This window comes from Hyla sarda, chromosome 4 (genome assembly GCF_029499605.1).
Source record: "Hyla sarda isolate aHylSar1 chromosome 4, aHylSar1.hap1, whole genome shotgun sequence".
Classification (NCBI taxonomy): Eukaryota; Metazoa; Chordata; class Amphibia; order Anura; family Hylidae; genus Hyla; species Hyla sarda.
The window spans coordinates 10,524,553-10,544,495 of NC_079192.1; the positions used below are offsets into that span (position 1 = coordinate 10,524,553).

At 42.3% G+C, this 19,943-nt stretch overlaps 1 protein-coding gene across 16 annotated transcripts in view; it reads right to left on the reverse strand.

The window, feature by feature from the left end:
• Window positions 1-715: 715 nt before the first annotated feature.
• LOC130367541 (uncharacterized) overlaps window positions 716-19,943 on the reverse strand; it is a 459,996-nt gene continuing 440,768 nt past the window's right edge. For 14 of the 16 annotated variants that reach the window (XM_056569981.1, XM_056569985.1, XM_056569984.1 and 11 more), the window contains 6 exons: window positions 18,358-18,590; window positions 16,636-16,925; window positions 12,817-12,942; window positions 9,314-9,458; window positions 5,704-5,754; window positions 717-1,651 (listed from right to left, as the gene is read on the reverse strand). In XM_056569981.1, coding sequence (XP_056425956.1) covers window positions 1,374-1,651; window positions 5,704-5,754; window positions 9,314-9,458; window positions 12,817-12,942; window positions 16,636-16,925; window positions 18,358-18,590 — 1,123 coding nt within the window. In that variant the 3' untranslated portion in view covers window positions 717-1,373. Of the gene's footprint in view, window positions 1,652-5,703; window positions 5,755-9,313; window positions 9,459-12,816; window positions 12,943-16,635; window positions 16,926-18,357; window positions 18,591-19,943 lie in introns of all 16 variants that reach the window. The other 2 variants (XM_056569992.1, XM_056569980.1) reach the window with 1 other exon arrangement.

Below are 19,943 nucleotides of genomic sequence, written 5' to 3' on the forward strand. Positions count from 1 at the left end.
TAGTTGGCAGTATAGTTCCCCCACAATGGTAGGTAGCTCCCCCCCACAATAGTTGGCAGTATAGTTCCCCCACAATAGTTGGCAGTATAGTCCCCCCACAATGGTAGGCAGCTCCCCCCCACAGACATACAGCTTCCAGCCATATACAGTGTATGGCTGGAGGCTGTATGTCTGTACTGCTGCCCCCACAGTGTTCCGGTCACCGCTCCTCCGGCCCGGGTCACCATCTACTGCTATGGCCTATGGACCATAGCAGTAGGTGCTGGGACCGGAGGAGCGGTGACCGGAACACTGAAGATGACGTGCCGCCGGTCACTTACCAGGCTCCGGCCGGTGCGCGTCTTCCTCCGGTCCTCCTGCGCCTCTATGGTTGTACGCACGGGACGTCACTGACGTCCCGTGCGTACAACCATAGAGAGGCGGAGGATCGCAGGAAGACCGCAGGAGGACCGGAGGAGGACGTGCGGCTGCCGGGGTATGGTAAGTGACCGGCGGACATCCTTATGTCCTGAAAAGATTTTTCGGGATACAGGGATATCCGGCATAGGAAAACCTATGATTATCTGCCCGGGCCGGCTCCCGTGTGCGGCTGCAGGCGGGGGCCGGCCAGAGCAGGTAAAAACTAATACTGTATACTAAAAACCAGGGGGCCTCCAGTTGTTGTGAAACTACAACTACCAGCATGCTGGGAGTTGTAGTTTCACAACAGCTGGAGGCACCCTGGTTTTTAGTATACAGCAGTGATCGGCACTATCCGGCTGCTGCTGCTCTGCATACAAGGGCCTGATACTAGTATCGGGCCCTTGTATGCTACCAGCGTGCATGGGCGGCTGCCGCGGCCCGACCGCACTACAAGAGCCGCATTAAAGTGTGTGAAGAGCTGCAGCTTGCCGACCACTGTCCTATCCCATTCATGCTTAAACTCCTTCACTGTATTTGCAGCGAACACTTCTGCAGGAAGGCTATTCCATGCATCCACTACTCTCTCAGTAAAGTAATACTTCCTGATATTACTGCAGAAGCCTTTGCCCCTCTAATTTAAAACTATGTCCTCTCGTGGTAGTTTTTCTTCTTTTTAATATGCTCTTCTCCTTTACTGTGTTGATTCCCTTTATGTATTTAAAAGTTTCTATAGAAACATTACAGGTAAGGGCACTCCCGCTGTCTTCTCAGCCGTTCGGGAAATCACGGCAGTCCCAAACAGCCCGCTGAAATAGCCGGAATGACTTTTCTTCTATTTTGAATGCCGCAATCAACTTTGATCCCGTCGTCTGGACAATGGGCATAAATATACATTAAATAAATGTCCCCTATCATCCTGTATATCACATTACACCAAAATGTCATTGAGTCAGGTTCTTCTGCAGAGTCTCCTATCTCCAGACTCTTAATGATGGGTTATGTCTTCTTAGAGATTTCATGGCTTTGTCTTTATCAACACCTCTCCAGGAACTAATATAGTCATAGAGCTCCCTCATCTTCTCCTGGTTGGTAGATTTGCTGCGCACAGTGTTATAGTGTTCACGAGTTAATAATTTCCGAGAGCGAAGATCATCTAGGACCGGGTCCACCATAGTAGTCATGCTGATCAGATCTCCTCGATGGATGTCCAAGAAGTGATCGTCTGAGTCTTGGAGAGGTCTGCTGTCTTCTGTAATGAGAAAGATTACATCTCTTTCAAGAAAATAAGAAAAACATATGACAATCGCTGATAAATAATACAATTCACATTTGCCTAGACAAGTACTCAAATGAAGACAGCCGACATATCGAGAAAATAAGGAAAGTGTTAGGATCCGATTGGCAAATGAGATATAGAAAAAATATAATGAATCTCTAACCTTTACCACTTGTTTTCTTACGGTTTCTCAGTGATATACTTATTTTTTATATAGAAAAACTTCCCCATCACTCAAGGCTGGTGCATCAAAGTGTATTTTATTCTGAAGAATCCACTCTTAAAGGGGTACTCCGGTGAAAAACTTTTTTTTTTTAAATCAACTGGTGCCAGAAAAGTTAAACAGATTTGTAAATTACTTCTATTAAAAAAATCTTAATCCTTCCTGTACTTATTAGCTGCTGAATACTACAGCGGAAATTCTTTTCTTTTTTGAAACACAGAACTGCTGACATCTCTGTCCATTTTAGGAACTGTCCAGAACAGCATATGTTTGCTATGGGGATTTCCTTTTACTCTGGACAGTTCCTAAAATGGAAAGAGATGTCAGCAGAGAGCACTGTGCTCATCATGTCAGCAGAGAGCTCTGTGTTTCCAACGGAAAATAATTTCCACTGTAGTATTCAGCAGCTAATAAGTACAGGGAGGATTAAGATTTTTTAATAGAAGTAATTTACAAATCTGTTTAACTTTCTGGCACCAGTTGATAAAAAAAAAAAGTTTTTCACCGGAGTACCCCTTTAAGAGTTCACTTATTTCTACAGCAGATTTAGAGGGGTACTCTGGTGGAAAACTTTTTTTTTTTAATGAACTGGTGCCAGAAAGTTATTTGTAAATTACTTCTATTTAAAAAATCTTAATCATTTCAGTACTTATTAGTAGCTGTATGCTACAGAGGAAATTCTTTTCTTTTTTAATTTCTTTTTTTTTTTCTTGTCCACAGTGCTCTCTGTTGACAACTCTGTCCGTGTCAGGAACTGTCCAGAGCAGTATAGGTTTGTTATGGGGATTTTCTCCTGCTCTGGACAGTTCCTGATACGGGCATCAGGTGTCGGCAGAGAGCACTGTGGACAAGACAAAAAAGAAATTTAAAAAGAAAATAATTTCCTCTGTCGCATACAGCTGCTAATAAGTACTGGAAGGATAAAGATTTTTTTTTTTACAGAAGTAATTTACAAATCTGTTTAACTTTCTGGCACCAGTAAATTTAAAAAAAATGTTTTCCATTGGAGTACCCCTTTAATGTACAGACAGTATTTTGATCACATTTGTTTCACTGATGAATTAACATTGAAAAAACGCATTTCATTTTATTTACAATCAGTGTGTAGTGATCATGTGATGATAAGCCAGATAGCATCAGAACTGGAAATGATCATTTCCACATGTATTTTGTAATATGTTTACTATTAGGCTACGTTCAGACTACAGAATCTCCAGTTGGAGATTCTGAGAGTGACCGACGCGTCAAGCATAAGCAAGGGGGGCGTAACCCCGAAACATCGCGTAAGATCCTGATGGACTTGATTCCCTGTAGAGTGTAAGGCCTCTGCTAACCTGTCTGCTTTTTATCTAACACTTTGGAAAAGATGCTTCAAAACTACATAAAAGAAAAATTAAGAAACAGAACGAAAGCATCTAATTGTTAGTGTCCATTTGATAAAATGTTTCTAAAAGGACTAATATTTAACTATGTACCATGGGAGTTGGTGAAGCTCCGTACTAGGGCGTGAGATCTGCACACATATCTCTGTGTATTACCCTCTACTATACCGCCATTATTGGGGACTATTGCCCATAGAAGAATAGAGAAATGTCTGACTACACCCAATAAATCAGTAATGTTAACCCCTTAAGGGCGCAGCTCATTTGGGTCTTAAGGACGCAGACAATTTTATTTTTAAGTTTTCGTTTTTTCCTCCTCGCCTTCAAAAAATCGTTACCCTTTTATATTTTCATCCACAGACTAGTATGAGGGCTTGTTTTTCGCGCCACCAGTTGTCCGTTGTAATGACATCACTCATTTTACCACAAAATGTATGGCGCAACCAAAAAAATACTATTTGTGTGGGGAAATTAAAAAGAAAACCGCAATTTTGCTAGTTTTGGAAGGTTTAGTTTTCACGCCGTACAATTTATGGTAAAAATGACGTGTGTTCTTTATTCTCTGGGTCAATACGATTAAAATGATACCCATGATAACGTACTTTTCTATTACAGTTGCGCTTAAAAAAAATCACAAACTTTTTAACCAAATTAGTACGTTTAAAATCCCCCTACTTTGAAGACCTATAACTTTTCCATTTTTCTGTATAAGCGGCGGTATGAGGGCTCACTTTTTGCGCCGTGATCTGTACTTTTTATTGATACCATATTTGCTTTTATAAAACTTAATACATTTTTTATTAATTTTTTTTGGAATAAAATGTTATAAAAAAGCAGCTATTTTGGACTTTTTTTTTTTTTTTTTTTTAACGTTCACGCCGTTCACCGTATGTGTATCAACTGGCTCCGGAAAGGTAAACAGATTTGTAAATTACTTCTATTTAAAAATCTTAATCCTTCCAATAGTTATAAGCTTCTGAAGTTGAGTTGCTGTTTTCTGTCTAACTGCTTTCTGATGACTCACGTCGCGGGAGCTGTCCAGCTCCTATGGGGATATTCTCCCATCATGCACAGCTCCCGGGACGTGACATCATCATTGAGCAGTTAGACAGAAAACTTCAGAAGCTAATAACTATTGGAAGGATTAAGATTTTTTAATAGAGGTAATTTACAAATCTGTTTAACTTTCCGGAGCCAGTTGATATATATATAAAAAGTTTTTGCCTGGAATACCCCTTTAACATTTTATTTTAATAGTTCAGATATTTACGCACGCGGCGATACCAAATATGTATATAAAATATTTTTTAACACTTTTTGGTGGTGAAATAGGGCAAATGGGACAATTTAAGTTTTTATTGGGGGAGGGGGTTTTTCCCTTTTTTTTTTACTTAATTTTTTTACTTTTATTTTTACACTCTAATAGTCCCCATAGGGGACTATTTATAGCAATCATTCGATTGCTAATACTGTTCAGTGCTATGTATAGGACATAGCACTGAACAGTATTATTGGTCAACTTCTGCTCTGGTCTGCGGGAAGGCAGATCAGAGCAGAAGACGCCGGGAAGGCAGCGGAGGCAGGTGAGGGGACCTCTGTCTGCAATGCTGGATGATCGGATCGCCGCGGATCATCCATGCTGCAGATGCCGTGATCTGTATAGATCACGACATCTGGGGGGTTAATGGCGGACATCCGTGGGATCGCGCATGTCCGCCTTTACCGGTGGGTCCCTGGCTGCTATCAACAGCCGGGACCTGCCGCGCATGATCCGGGCACCGCTCTGATGCTCGCAGTTATGCTTAGGATGTAAATGTACGTCCTGGTGCATTAATTACCAGCTCATCAGGACGTACATTTACATCCTGCGTCGTTAAGGGGTTAATGTGGTCAGAAATCGATTCTCACATTCTTGTTTCCAAGCTACAGATGGTACAGCCCAGTAATTTTAGGTGGTCGTTTAAAAGAAGTTTCACTGCCTTTTTTCAATATGCACACTCATAGATGAAGACTGGCAATCAGTTGGACCACTCCTAATCTTAGAATGAGTCATTACTCATCAATCTATATATCAATTTGCTCCGCTTTTCTTTCTGTAGAACATGCTATACGGTAGGGCTCACACACAGTATTTTGGTTAGTATTTTTTGGCAAAACTAGGATTGGAACGGACACAGAGAATGGAAAGATTTGCATCCTTTTTTCTTGTTTTGAATCCATTCCTGGTTTTACCTAAAAATACTGATCAAAATATGTTGTGTGAACCCAGCCTTAACATCAAGTTGAATGTGACAGAATCACTTTAAGGATAAACGCACACTTAGTAAAATTACACATGTTATTTTATGTGTATATTTACGTCCGTAATTGGGTATATTCCAGTTGGAAGTATATACACTATATAGAAAGACGCAACATACCTTGCGTAATCGTGAGCCCTGATATTGCAGATGATAAATCTAACATTTCATCTGAAAAAGAAACAAAAATACCCCACAATGTTAGAAGTACAGCCTATGAAGAAAAAGTAGTACATGAACCATAAAATAGTAATAAAACATGAATGGGCTGATTTAAGTGACTACTTATGCAGCTTAAATGGGCACTTTGACTTTAAAAAAAAAACTTAAAATGTCCTAGACACATCAACCTTATTGATCGATCGGAGGACTAGCGAGGAGAAGTGTGCAATAGCATGATTCACTCCCTAGCTAGTAGCGATCAAAATTTGCTGTGTTTTAGGGGCAAAATGGGCTGTGACCTTAAGGGGTTATAATCCCCAGGGTCACATCTATTGCTAGAAAAAATATATTTACAGAGGACTGATAAAATTATCAATGTTATTGTTGAGTTTCATGGTACACTATACAGCCTCTTGAAACATGGACTTGAGAACTGTTGTTTATGCTTAAATCCTTAGTAGCCTCAACAAGGATCCAAAATGAGAGTTGAGCTTAGGAGGGCCTCCTCCTTGGAGGAAATGTTGGCTCCCAGTAGAGGTGTAAGGTTGTGCTTGGATATGTCTTGTGGTATAGGTTGGCTAGTCAGTTAACAATGGTGAGCTCTAGTAAGTTTGGGCCTGTCCACCCGCAAAACCTTTGGCAAAACCAAAGATGGTGGGAACTCGCACAGTTTTCAGGAACTCCTTTACCGGTTCAAACCACCTGTATGTGTGCAATGGTGTTCCTTAAAGGGGTTCTCCGGAGCTTATACATCTTATAACCTTTCCAAAGGGTAGGGGATAAGATGCTTGATCGCTGGAGTCCCACCGCTGGGGACCCCCGTGATCTTGCACGCGGCATCCAGTTTGTAATCAGTCCCTGGAGCGTGTTCGCTCCGGGTCTGATTAGCGGGACAACAGGGCCGACGGCGTGTGACGTCACGCTCCGCCCCTCAATGCAAGTCTACGGGAGGGGGCGTGATAGCTGTCACGCCCCCTTCCCATAGACTTGCATTGAGGGACAGAGCGTGAGGTCACACGGGGGCGGAGGCGGGATGTCACATGCCGCCGGCCCCGTGATCGTCAGTAATCACAACAACAAAACATCCCCAGGGATTCCAGGGCAAATTATAAATAACAACAACCTTTTTAGGGGTCACCCCCCCAAGGGGTTAGTCCTAAACTAGAACTCCCCCTTAAAACTGAATTTTATTAAGTCACTTAAAATATGTAAGCTCTGGTATAGTGGTTAAAAACACAGATAATAGTTCCCTATATAATATGCGTGCATCCGGTAACTCTTTGACAGTGATACTGTGCTTTAGACAGCACTATTGTGCGGATGCCGCTGCACTAACTGATGGACACTGAAAGCTGCTGGTTAAAACATGAATAGCCCCCCGCTGCCTGACGTTTCGTTGGCTAAGCCAACTTAATCAAGGTACAGAGGTTAAGGAACACGCTCCGGGGACTGATTTCAAACGGGGTTCCGCATGCAAGATCACGGGGGTCCCCAGCAGCGGGACTCCCGCAATCAGGCATCTTATCCCCTATCCTTTGGAACGTTAAACAGATTTGTAAATTACTTCTGTTTAACCCCTTAAGGACCGGGCCATTTTACATTGTTGCGCTTTCGTTTTTTTCCTCCTCACCTTCTAAAAATCATAACACTTTCAATTTTTCACCTACAGACCCATATAAGGGGTTGTTTTTTGTACCATCAATTTTACTTTGTAATGACATCAATCATTTCACCACAAAATCTACTGTGAAACTATAAAAAAAATATTTGTGGGGCATAATTGAAAAAAAAAAAAAAACACGCCATTTTGTTACTTTTTTGGGCTTCCGATTCTACGCAGTTCACTTTTCGGTAAAAAATTCACCTTATCTTTATTATGTAGGTCCATACGGTCTAACTTATATAGGTTTTATTTTATTTTTGATGGGACTTTTTGATTGCTTTTTATAAAAAAATTTTAGGGTATACAAAATGACCAAAAATATGCAATTTTGGACTTTTGAAATTTTTTATGTATACGCCATTGACCGTGCCGTTTAATTAACGTTATATTTTTAACGTGCTACGCCATTTTATGCTAGGGACGTTAGGGACCCACTCTAAATAGGTGGCCTTGACGTGGCGAGTGGGCTTGTACTTTTTGATCAAAAATGTATAATAACAACCTGTTAGTTTTTGATATTGTGCTGAGAAGCAATCAGATCATTATACAAGATTGTAGATGTGCGACCATGTCTGTTTTTTCTACCTGAATTCATATATATATATATATATATATATATATATATATATATATATATAACATGCGCTGCGGGGAGGTATATGATAGCACTGTGCGGGGGGTATATATATATATATATATATATATATATATATATATAACATGTGCTGCGGGGGGTATATGATAGCGCTGTGCGGGGGGTATATATATATGTATGTACACATGCGCTGCGGCGGGGGACAAGACATTGGCGAAGCAGGGGGCAAGATATATAGAAGCTGTGGGGACATATACAAAACCCCCAGCGATTCTATATATGTTTCCCCACCGCAGCACGCAGGGATCCCTGAATGGCTCTTCGGTACTGGCCATTCAAGGATCCCGGCGGGGAATTTGAAAATTAAAGTAAAATACATCACTGGGGAGCGGGCATGGTCCGCTCCCCACTTAATAACTTTTGATCGGATCGGGTCTCAGAAGTGAGACCTGATGCGATCAACCCCTTAGCCCCTGTACTACTACCCCCAACATGGAACAGACCCTGTTCCATGATGGGGGTAGGATTTACTCGGTTTTCAGTAATTTCCCGACAGCTCAGAGCTGTCAGGTTTTAGTGAAGAAAAATTCACAGGTTTTCCTGTGAGTTTTTCATCATACTCCGAGTGGTTTTTCTGTTTTGTCGGGAACACGCCCCTTTTTGTGATAACCACGCCCATTTTGACGGGTTTAAAAAACACTCGGAGTGATGATATATTTTGACGGGTTGTGCAACCAAATTTGTGTCGCATGGGCTACACAACACAAATTTGGTCGCACAACCCGACAAAAAAAGTGGGGTTGACATTAGTAAATGAGGGCTATAGTATCAGTCCAGTTCTCTGAGCGATATGTAGGCACTGTAGCATTGCAGTTCTCAGAGAGATATGCCTAGTACAATTTAAAATTTTCCTGGTGTCAATTAAGGAGTCTATGGGAGGGGGCGTGGCGGTCGTCACGCACCCTGCCATAGACATGTATTAAGGGGACGGGCCGTGATGTCACGAGGGGCGGAGCCGTGACGTCACGCTGCTTCGTCCCCTGTATCGCCCGTCATTACGCACAGAGTGAACTCGCTCTGTGCAGTAATGACAGCGGGGTGCCGCAGCGGCGATAGGGGATAAGATGTCTAGGGGCGGAGTACCCCTTTAAGGATTGTTAACTGCAGATGTCATAGACACAGATCTTGATAAAATGAATGTCAATTTCCCTGTCCCAGTAATTATCCTGTCAGTGAACAATCAGTAGGTTGGTCAACATTACTAAAACACATTATTAGAACACAAGTGTTCATTCATTGCTTTCTATTACCTGCGGAGACCTCAGTTTCCCAGACTGTAACATCTCCATCTTCTGGATGTATAGACACCTTCACAGCTGTATCTGTCTCTCCTTCGATGCTGATTTCAGTGAAGGGATATATCTCTGAGGGGCAGTGACTCTCAAACAGCAGCGTCTACAATGAAGACAATAAATATCTTTCATTTATAGACACTGCAATACACAAGGCATGTAACACACATTTCTCATGAATGTCTGGAATAATGTGCAAAGAAAAAGCGAAAAACCTCCTCCCAGCTAAGACTTTCTCTATTCTTGACACTTTTAAAAACAAAAGAATTAGGTGTAAAAAAGTATAAAAACATAAATTAGAAGCAAACAATATGCTGCATTTTTTTTTTCCAAAAACATTTGTGCATTTTGCTTAGTAAATTTGGTGCATTTTGCTCACATGGACATTAACCCTTTGGTTTCTGACATAAAAACTATACCCATTTCCACGTGACAAACCATGTGGTTTCAATAAAAAAAATTTGACTGTCACTGATTTCAACATGTCACTTATGCACTGTCCCACTCTGAAGCTCCACTGACTTTTATGGGAGCATTCAAGACAGGATTCACCCACTCTGCTGACTACACACACAAACTAGTGTGACGCTGTGGCAAGGGAAGGGTGTATTTCCCTAGCTAACCCAGAAGAAACCTTCACCTGTGGCCTAATTAATGAGGTAGCAGAAAGGGGAAGTGTGTTTAAAAGGAAGTCAGACAGAATTGTCTGGGCTCTCCCCAGAAGACAGAAAGCTGGCTGTAGGGGGAAACAGGGGTCCTGGTGAGGTACACACAGCCCGAGCTGTGAGTGGCCCCAAGTGTGGACGAGACACACAGCAAGACGTTGCAAAAGCTAAGTGTGAACAGTGAGTAGAAGGTTGCAGAAGGTATAAGTTTAACTGGCCGGGAAAAGCCCACCAGTTGATAGACAGGGCATGCTGGATTGATTACTTAGTGACTGGACGGTCTAGGATTTTGCTTTGTTCCTGTGTTTATGTTTTTGTTTATCGTGCAACCTGTCTAATAAAGCTGGCGAGGGGCTGAACTTGCATTAAGTACTGTTTGCCTGCTGACTGAAGTGGAAATGTGTCCTGTGACTGTGTCAAGGACGATCCCAGAGCTATCCCAGGGAGAAATCCTTACCCTAGGTTTTTGCCCAAGTGCACATGCCCTAAAAATCCTAAAATATCTGAAATTTAGACTATGGTTCTAAAGAGAAAACACTTTTATATATTTTAGGTTTAATAACAATCTAAAGATTTGTAAACAGCATTAAGACTGGAGACATTCAAAAAAGAAGAGGACATTTACCACCTCACAAGAAGACAAAAAACACAAAATCCAAATGCGAATATATAGCTAGGTTGTAAGCCTTAAAGTGCAACTGTCATGAAATTTGTGCACAATAACCTGCACACAGCCTTTGTACTGTGGGTAGGTGGTGTGTATAACAATGTTTTTACCTAATATTTGCAGGCTTTTATGACCCCAAAAAATGTGTTTTATCCAAGCCACTGACAGTTGGGTAAGCGTGGCCCGAGATGCCACGCCCACCCACTATATGTCAGCGCTGGGACCGCTGTGTGATTGACACACAGGTCCCAGCGCATGCGCCCTTCAGCTTATCTAACGTGCTCGCCGCCGCTGCCTGTCATCCTGGCAAGTGCTCGCTTCCCCAGCGCACCGTCTTCATCCTCAGGGTGCCTACGCAGTGCTAGGTGCAGAGAGCACGCTTCCTCTCTGCCCCTAGTATTGGGAACAGTACAGCTTTGCTGGGGAAGCGAGCGCTTGCCAGGATAACAGGCAGCGGCGGCACGCACATTAGATAAGCTGAAGGGCGCATGCGCTGGGACCTGTGTGTCAATAACACAGCGGTCCCAGCGCTGACATACAGTGGGTGGGCGTGGCGGTGGCGGGGCATCAAGTACCTCGGGCCATGCCTACCCGACTGTCAGTGGCTTTGATAAAACACTTTTTTTGTGGTCATAAAAGCCTGCAAATATTAGGTAAAAACATTGTTATACACAGCACCTGCACACAGTATGAAGGCTGTGTGCAGGTTATTGTACACAGATTTCATGACAGTTGCGCTTTTTTGCCATAAATTTTGAGAATTTACAGAACAATCTAATTTAGAGACATTAGCCAAAAACTGTTAGCAAAAAAAGTTTTCTTTTTATTTTGGTTTTTATATGAGCCCCTTTATTACCTGAATAGATATTCCACAATATAATACTGGACCAGATGGGTTTAATCTCCTTGGTTTAAACTTTTAAGGATGCCGCCGCTAGCCGGTTGGGGACCGGACCGGAATGCCTGCTGAAATCATTCAGCAAGCATCCTGGCACATCGCCGAGGGGGGTCCTGAGACCCCCCCCCATGTCGGCGATCGCAGAAAATCGCATGTCAATTCAGACATGCGATTTTCTGCTATTCCGGGCTGATCGGGTCTCTGGTGACCCGATCACCCGGAACACAGGGATGATCGGAGCTGTCAGGGACAGCCCTGATCATCCTGAGGGATAGGAACGAGGTTGCAGTGCTGCGATCTCCTCCTATCCCCTGCCATTGGTCAGAACTGATTCTGACCAATGGCAGGGCAGGACAGTGGGTTGCCATGGCAACCCCCATTCTGCCCACCCCTGGATGTCGAGGTGATCGTGGGAAGAAGATGGAGGCCGGTACCTGGAGGAGAAGAAGCCTGGGGACCCCGGATCGTCGCTGGAGACTGCTGGATCCTGGCTCAGGTAGGGAAACCACGTTGGGGGGAATGAAAGTGAAAGTAAAGTGATCTTTACTGTGGCAACCACTAGGAAGGCCCAACTGCAACTCCCAGCATGCCTAGACTGCCCAGGCATGCTGGGAGTTGTAGTTCTGTAACATCTGTCCCTTCAGATTTTGCAATTTTCATGAAATTTTTGAAAATTGCTGCTCTACTTTGAAGCCCTCTAATTTTTTCAAAAAGAAAAAATATGTCCATTTTATGATGCCAACATAAAGTGGACATATTGTATTTGCGAATAAAAATAAAATGTATTTGGAATATCCATTTTCCTTGCACGTAGAGAGCTTCAAAGTTAGAAAAATGCAAAATTTTCTAAATTTTCATGAATTTTTTGGATTTTTCACCAAAAAAGGATGCAAGTAACGCCGAAAAGTTAGCACCAAAATAAAGTAGAATATGTCACGAAAAAAACACTCTCAGAATCAGAATATTTGGTGAATGCGTTTTCGAGTTATTAATTTGTAAAGAGACGGTGGTCAGAATTGCGAAAAAGGGCTCAGTCCTTAAGGTGAAAAAGGGCTGCGTCGTTAAGGGGTTAATTGGTTGAAGTTATCCAGATAAAAAACAACATAATTTACAATTTTTACTTTACAATTTTATCTCTTAACCTTTATTTTGTAACCTAAATATTTAGAAATGTTCTAAAAGATGCTAAAATAACTTGAAAACTCACTATATTTGTAAGAAAACTGTTTACCTTGGGAATCACACGCGCATCCCGAAGAACATGAATTCTGTATTTCTTCTTATGATACACAGATTCTGCCAAAGAAGGTTTATGAATTCTCTGGAATGAATGACTGGACTCGGTATTCACAACAACCTAAAGGAGACCAAATCAGATGAAAAGTTAAATGTTTTACATATAACCAGTGTACACTGGTATAAAGTATGACTAATTTAATAATTCTTTTGAATGTTTAAAAATGAAGGCTATTATCGTAATATTTTATCTTAACCCTTTCTCAACCCATGATGTTCCAGTATGTCATGGGTCGAGTGAGGGGAAAATGGCTCAGGCCTGTGTCATAACCGGTATATGCCAGCTGCGATCAGCAAACGACATCTGCCGGTAATGGCGGACATCAAATTGTGCTTTGATGTCAGTAATTTAACCCGGAAAATAATGTGATTAAAAGTGATAATGGAATTTAAACCTTTAATTCCGGTAATCCCTGGTGTCTAAGGAACCCATGGCCTCCAATACCTGAACGATCTGATTGGTTGCTATGGGCAACTCAGCAACTTTTTCTCTGGACAGGTTTTGCTAAATCTCCCCTTCACCTAGTGGATCATCAGTGGCGATATTTAATTGGGCACCAAACATTAAGGATAATGGGAATGGCTATTTCTTTAGATGTGAATTTGTCTGATTTAGTCAGCTTAAAAGAAGTCTGTCATTAGTTTCACCTGCACTAACCTGTTGGTACAGACAGGTAGTGCAGGTGACACTGATGACAATGACACTTACCTGATCTTGCTCTGTGCTCCCGTTCTCCGGCTATCCTTTTCGGTACCTTCAGCTTCAGGCCCGACTTGGAGCATGTGCGGAGCTTAGTGACGTCATCGCTGCTGTTCTCTGCTGGGTCCAACTGCTAGCAAACAGCAGCGGTGACGTAACGAAGCTCCGCCCATGCTCAAAGTCAGGCCCGGAGCAGAAAATACCAAAGAGGATAGCCGAAAAACAGGAGCACGGAGCGGGACCAAGTTAATTATCGTTGTCATCAGTGTCCCCTGCACTACCAGTCTGTACCGACAGGTTGGTGCAGGTGAAACTGATGACAGATTTCCTTTAAAGGTCTGGTTGTCATATCTGTATTTCTATGTAGCTCTGTCATAGCTGCATGATGTTAAAATACTTCCCTGAAGAGAGATGTCTGATGGAAGAGGTTTGCACACTTCTGTAAATTCTCTTTTCTGAACTCATGAACATTTGTCCCCCAAACAAGCTTTTAATTTAGATTAATTTACTGAGCTTTGAGACAGCTTGGTTTTCCAGTATATGAGCAGAAACTACTCAAGTGGGGTCTCCTGGACAAGCAAGTTAAGTGGTTAGGTTGTTGGGACTCTCTGTGTTTTGTACATTACAATGATCTGCACTTATTAATAAATTAATTTGTTTACGCTCTTCGCCTAAAGTATGCTTCAAGAGCAATTCCTGCATTTTCTGGATGGAAAGTGAACCCCAGAGGTACTTTTTGATTGATTGTTTTAATCCAGTATTTTTTGGTGAGGGTTAACGTGCTGTGTTAGAGGTTGGAAGGTGGCCTTCGGGACCTTCGTTCTTAGTAGTTCACACAAAAGAGGATAACCTTTGTGGTCTAATATGCCTATGGTGTTAAGGCATGGCACCAGGGATAGTGGGGCTGTAGAATGGGCCAGAACTCTGCATAAAGGAGTTTTGTCTTGAGGCAAATTTGGCAAAATCAGATGTGCATGTTCATATATGCAAAGGAGGACAAATGTGCTATTGTTGTGTCAAGTAACTTATATCCCTGTAGAGTCCTTCTCCCCCATGGATCTCATCACTTTCCGGTTTCCTCTCTGAACTGTATCCCTGCTATTGCCAGGCAACAGGGCACACACTTTTCCACAATCCCCTTTGCTTGCATACACAGCTCAGACTATCTACTAATACTTCTGAGGCAGACAAGGAGATTTCAGTTGAACTGAGCATGTGTGACTGAGCATGTGTGACTGAGCATGTGTGACTGAGCATGTGTGACTGGCATGAGTGACTTAAGTTGATGACTTAAGATTGTGTAAACCATGACATGCAACAAGACACATGGGGGATTACTAAGTTAAAATTATTGTATATTTGAAATATGTCTATTATTACATATGGTGTTTGTTTAGACCCATTTATCTTTGTGGGACCACCCCCTTTAACTCCAGGGTCTCCTGTTTTATATGATCCAGCTTAGACAGATTGAGAGTGTCAACTGGCGCTGCCACTCCCCGAGAGTCCATTTTGCTTACATCTAGTTCAATATCTTCCTGTTTAGGCTGCAGAAGGTCTGAAGTTTTGCTCAAGTGGAAGAAGCTTTGAATAAGCATGCTTCTATCTAATGGAATAAGCCTTGGCATAAGCCCTGCATGGGTGTTCCATGGCAGGGGTGGCGGATTTTTTGCTTTCTACTGATAGCTGGACACATGCTGTAATGGCCAGAATAGGAGAAATCTTTAATCCAAACGGTTTAACCCCTTAAATGTTGTGGACAATGATGGTCATGGCTTGTAAGTAGTCTGAGTAATGGTTGTTCCTCTTTAAGCCCATTCGGTCCCTGTGACCAAACCCAATGGATTTCCATGACAGCAGTGAGCATAATGGAAACCCCTGGAATATCATTTCTACACACCTACTAGGCCCTGCCAGAGTTTAATAGGATGCGTATCAGTATTATATTGACACTATATACGGTAAGTAGTGCAATATATTATGTAAGAGCTGAGCAGGCTATTGAACATGTTGAACCCTAATCATGAAACTACTTTGCAGCGGGATAGGGGTTCAGTAATACCGTAATACAGGCTGCAGCCTGGTAGTGAGAAAGGTGTTTTTTTTTTTGTTGTTGTTGTCTATTTAGCACCTACCCGGGGATAGTTATAAAAAAAATAGTCCCTAGAATAAACTTTTAAAGCAAACCTAATCCTCACTCCAACTACCATGTGTTTATTTTACAGTGAAGTAGGTTTATAAAGGTAATAGCTCTGGTACCTTTACTGGCATGGCCAATCAAGGTAGCTAAACATGTCAGGAGTTGATAAGAGTCTAGTTCACATTAGCATTGAGCTCCGTTTGGGGAGGTCTGTCGCAGTCCGTCCTAGGAACAAACAACAGACCTGGACAGTACGTTGCACAACAGACACCAATGGGACCTATGAGTGTCATTGACTTTGAATGGGGTCAATCGGGTTTCTGTAAAGTGTCAGTTGTTTTGCATGAGTTTAGGCTGCATTTACACCTCGTTTTTTACATACAGGTGCCGTATCCGGCTGGGGAAAACCGGGCGCTCCCGTACCCCAGCCGGATCAGCCCGTGACTCCATTTACTTTATTGAGCCAACCAGAGTCAAACGGTGACTCCCGTTGGCTCAGTTTTGACCCGTACGCGGCTTCCTGACCGGATCTAAAACCGTAGTATACTACGGTTTTAGGCCCGGTCCAAAACCGGATACGGGTCAAAACTGAGCCGAGGGGAGTCACCGTTTGACTCTGGTAGGCTCATAAAAATAAATGGAGTCACGGGCTGATCGGGCTGGGGTACGGGAGCGCTCGATTTTCCCCTCCCCCAGCTGGATCCGGCACCCGTATGTAAAAAACGAGGCGTGAATGCAGCCTTAGCAGTATTTTTTTCTCAGCTCAAGTTCCATCATTTGGAAGGAACCAGCAAATGGAGCTCCTATGAACTGAGTTCAATGCTAATATCAACACGGTCTTAGTTGTTTACCATGAAAAAGGAAGGCAAGTGAAGCTTATCTGTTAGATACAGAAACATTGATGAAGGAGATACCTTTTCCACAATTTGGATCCTTGGCAGAAGATATAGATGGAGTCTATAATTGTATTTTCGATCTCTCCTGATAATAGTATTACAGAATAATAGAGCCATTCCCTCACAAGGGATGAGTTTCATTATTTTATCGTTCAAAAGGTTGAAGGGATATAAAAGAATCCCAAAAGGGGAGAAGGTGGGATTTTCTAGCACCGCATACATTGGTTCCATTCTGGATGGCGTTTCCAAAATCATGTTATCATCCTTGTAGTGGAAACATCTTATCAATGATTTGTCTCCTTCAAAACCTACAAAATTATATAAAATAAAATTACTATAATAAAGAAATAGTCTGTATTAGTAAAACTAAAATAAAAAAAATGTTTGTATCCTTATTTTAGTTGGTTTATTTTATGGGTCTCCTTCAGCCACCAAAAAATTCACACACCCCTCGACTTTATAATTGCAAGACCAAGATACACAAGCCATAAGGTCATGCAAATCGGGGAAGTAGCAAGTGTGGCAAAATCTGCAAATTATCACATTTTCAAGCACCTGGCACCAATCTGTGGCATGTGGGAGGGTCTTCAATTATATTAAAGCCAGACTGAAAGCAAATGTTTTCAGGCACATGGCACCTCAGAAATCTGATAGGGTCAGTACTATATGGCTGTGTGATGCCTCCTATTTGTTGATATGCCAGTTATTGTCACTTGTCAAAAATGGAGAGGGACAGAATCCTCGAACTGTGTGAACTACACGATATCAGCACTGTTCAACGTTACATGTCCCAGTAGTTGACAGACCAAAGCCAAACTGGAATGACATGAAGGGGTGTACAGAGGCAAACTTCTGCATGGACGAATTTTAAGATTAGAAGACTGGCATGTAGTGACCCACCAGAGGTGTTTTGCACAACATTGGGCTTCAAGCCAGATGTCTATCTACAGGTGTTTCATTGACCTCATGCCACCACGGTGCAGAGCAAGATGGCAATGTAGGCTGTGATGGAGGTCTATTCTCTTTAGCAGTGAGTCCTGATTTTGCTTAGGAGGCAATGATAGCCATAGATTGGTCTGGAAACCACAGGGAAAAGGCCATGTAGAGGCCTTCACAAGAAAACAGTGTGAGGTGACATGGTGCATGGTAGCTGAACCATGTTGTCTTCATTCCAGGTACTTCACCAGCTCAGCATTTCCATGTGTTTGTTTGTGAAACCAGTGGTATGGCCATTTCTCCCAAGTGTCCCAAGAGCCATATTTTAACATGACAATGCAAGGCTACATATCGATCATACTACTGTGAGCAGCATGCTTGGCCTAAATGTGCTACAATGACCTGCAGTATCTCCAGACTTGTCTTCCATCGAGCACATCTGGGACATCATTGTTGGGCAATTACAAAGGGAGCTGCCAGATGCTTTGATGATTTGCGTGCCCAAGTGAATTCAGCATGTCAGAACGTTCCTCAAACAACCACTAATAACATTAATGATGGCATGTAAAGGCGTGTATTTCTGCATATGGCGGTCATACTCAATACTGAATGGATGAGATGTTTTAAGTAATTGTTTGACTTTTCCTTCTTGGTATTGCAATTGTAATGTTGAGGAGTCTATCTTTATGTATGGCTTCATCATATATTTTATCTACTTAGTCTGTGAGGTCATTTAAAACATATCACACATAAATAATAACTATCTCAGATCTACAGCTAATGAAATGTAACATTCTTCATTACCTTTTAAATATAAACAATGAGGGAGGAAGACAGTGGACACCACATTGGGTTCTACACCAGATTTTATGTTGAAGAGAGGACCAATAATCTGATATCCACCTCGCAGATTCTGTAGGATCTCAGTGTAGTTACTCCATGAATCCACCTCATATTCTATGGTCACAGGCTGTGAAACCTGAAATTGAATACCAGATTCTGAGCAGCGGAAGAGTCCAGGAGAATCCATTGACAGACTGAAAAATAAGAAAATGATCAGACATGTGCCAGTGAACTCCAAAGAGGAACACAAAATATGTTCTGAAAAGTAATACATGGGGGGTAAAATTTGTATGCCGATGTTTCTATTATGATTAGTTATTGGTTTCTTTAAATTGACTGATTAGTTATCTTAGAGACTGTTTATGTTGTAATCAGGCAAAATTCTGTCAGGGGTGTATATGTGATAAGCTGGGGGGTTGCAATAGTATAGCAGGGTCTGGTGGTATTAACCCTGTGGGGTAAGGTGTTAATAACCCCTGATTATTCGTGACGCCAGGATGTGGTTGTTTCGGTATCAGGCCCTGCCGACAACCAACCCAGAAACGGCAGGCAATAAAGGAATTGTGAAAATAACTGGAACTTTTACTTGGAATTCTTATTAAACAGTCTATATGCAGAAATATGCAGTTTCTCTAGAGGCAACCGGGATGCAGGATACCTCGCAGGCTTGCTGGGACTTGTAGTATTGAGATGATGTATGCAGGCCACTGTGCTCCTAATATTATTCTTGAGTTGAGCATTAGTCACTAGAATTGTAGACAGAGCTTGATAACTCACGTTTTTAGGTGGCTGCAGGTTCTTTAGGCTTTGGCCTAGCGGAGATGAATTTAGATAGTACAGGTATTGTGCGGTCTTTGAAGGCAGGAACTAAGAGAGTGAATCTAGAGACTACAGCCCCTTTTATACTAAGGAGGATAGACTAAAGCCCATTGGTTGCAAAGCCTGGAGTTCCTGTCCCCAGGGAGTTCCGGGTAATGTCACATGATAGTGTGTCACATGACTAGCCTCTATACATTTGTACAACTTTATATACAAAGAACAATATGTACACATATTAACAGCAGGTGAGCAAGGGGTGAGCCCTACAGGAGAGTCCTATGGACTGCAGGGACTCTTCCTGAGGGGAATTAGGGATGGTAAAGGACCATGACTGCCCTACAGGAGAGTCCTATGGACTGCAGGGACTCTTCCTGAGGGGAATTAGGGATGGTAAAGGACCATGACTGCTTGCTTTAACAACAGAATATGGAGTTGCTGGGAGTTTGAAACTGTATCCTGCTGCCACAACAAAATTATAGTTACCCTTTAAGTAAACTTAGTTCACTAAAAGTTTGATAAGTTCTCCTTTGGGCCAATTTTATTAAAGGTATAGTGAAAAGGTTGGAGTGGACCTACCACTCCCTTTCCCTCAGGTGTAACTGCTAAGCTGAATACTGAGGCTCAAAAAGTCATGGGGGGGGGGGGGGGGGGGGATGGGGAGTGGGGGTTGTTGGCTGCCAAGGAGTATAGGCACATGAAAGAACAGCTCCTGAAGGATAAAATCATTT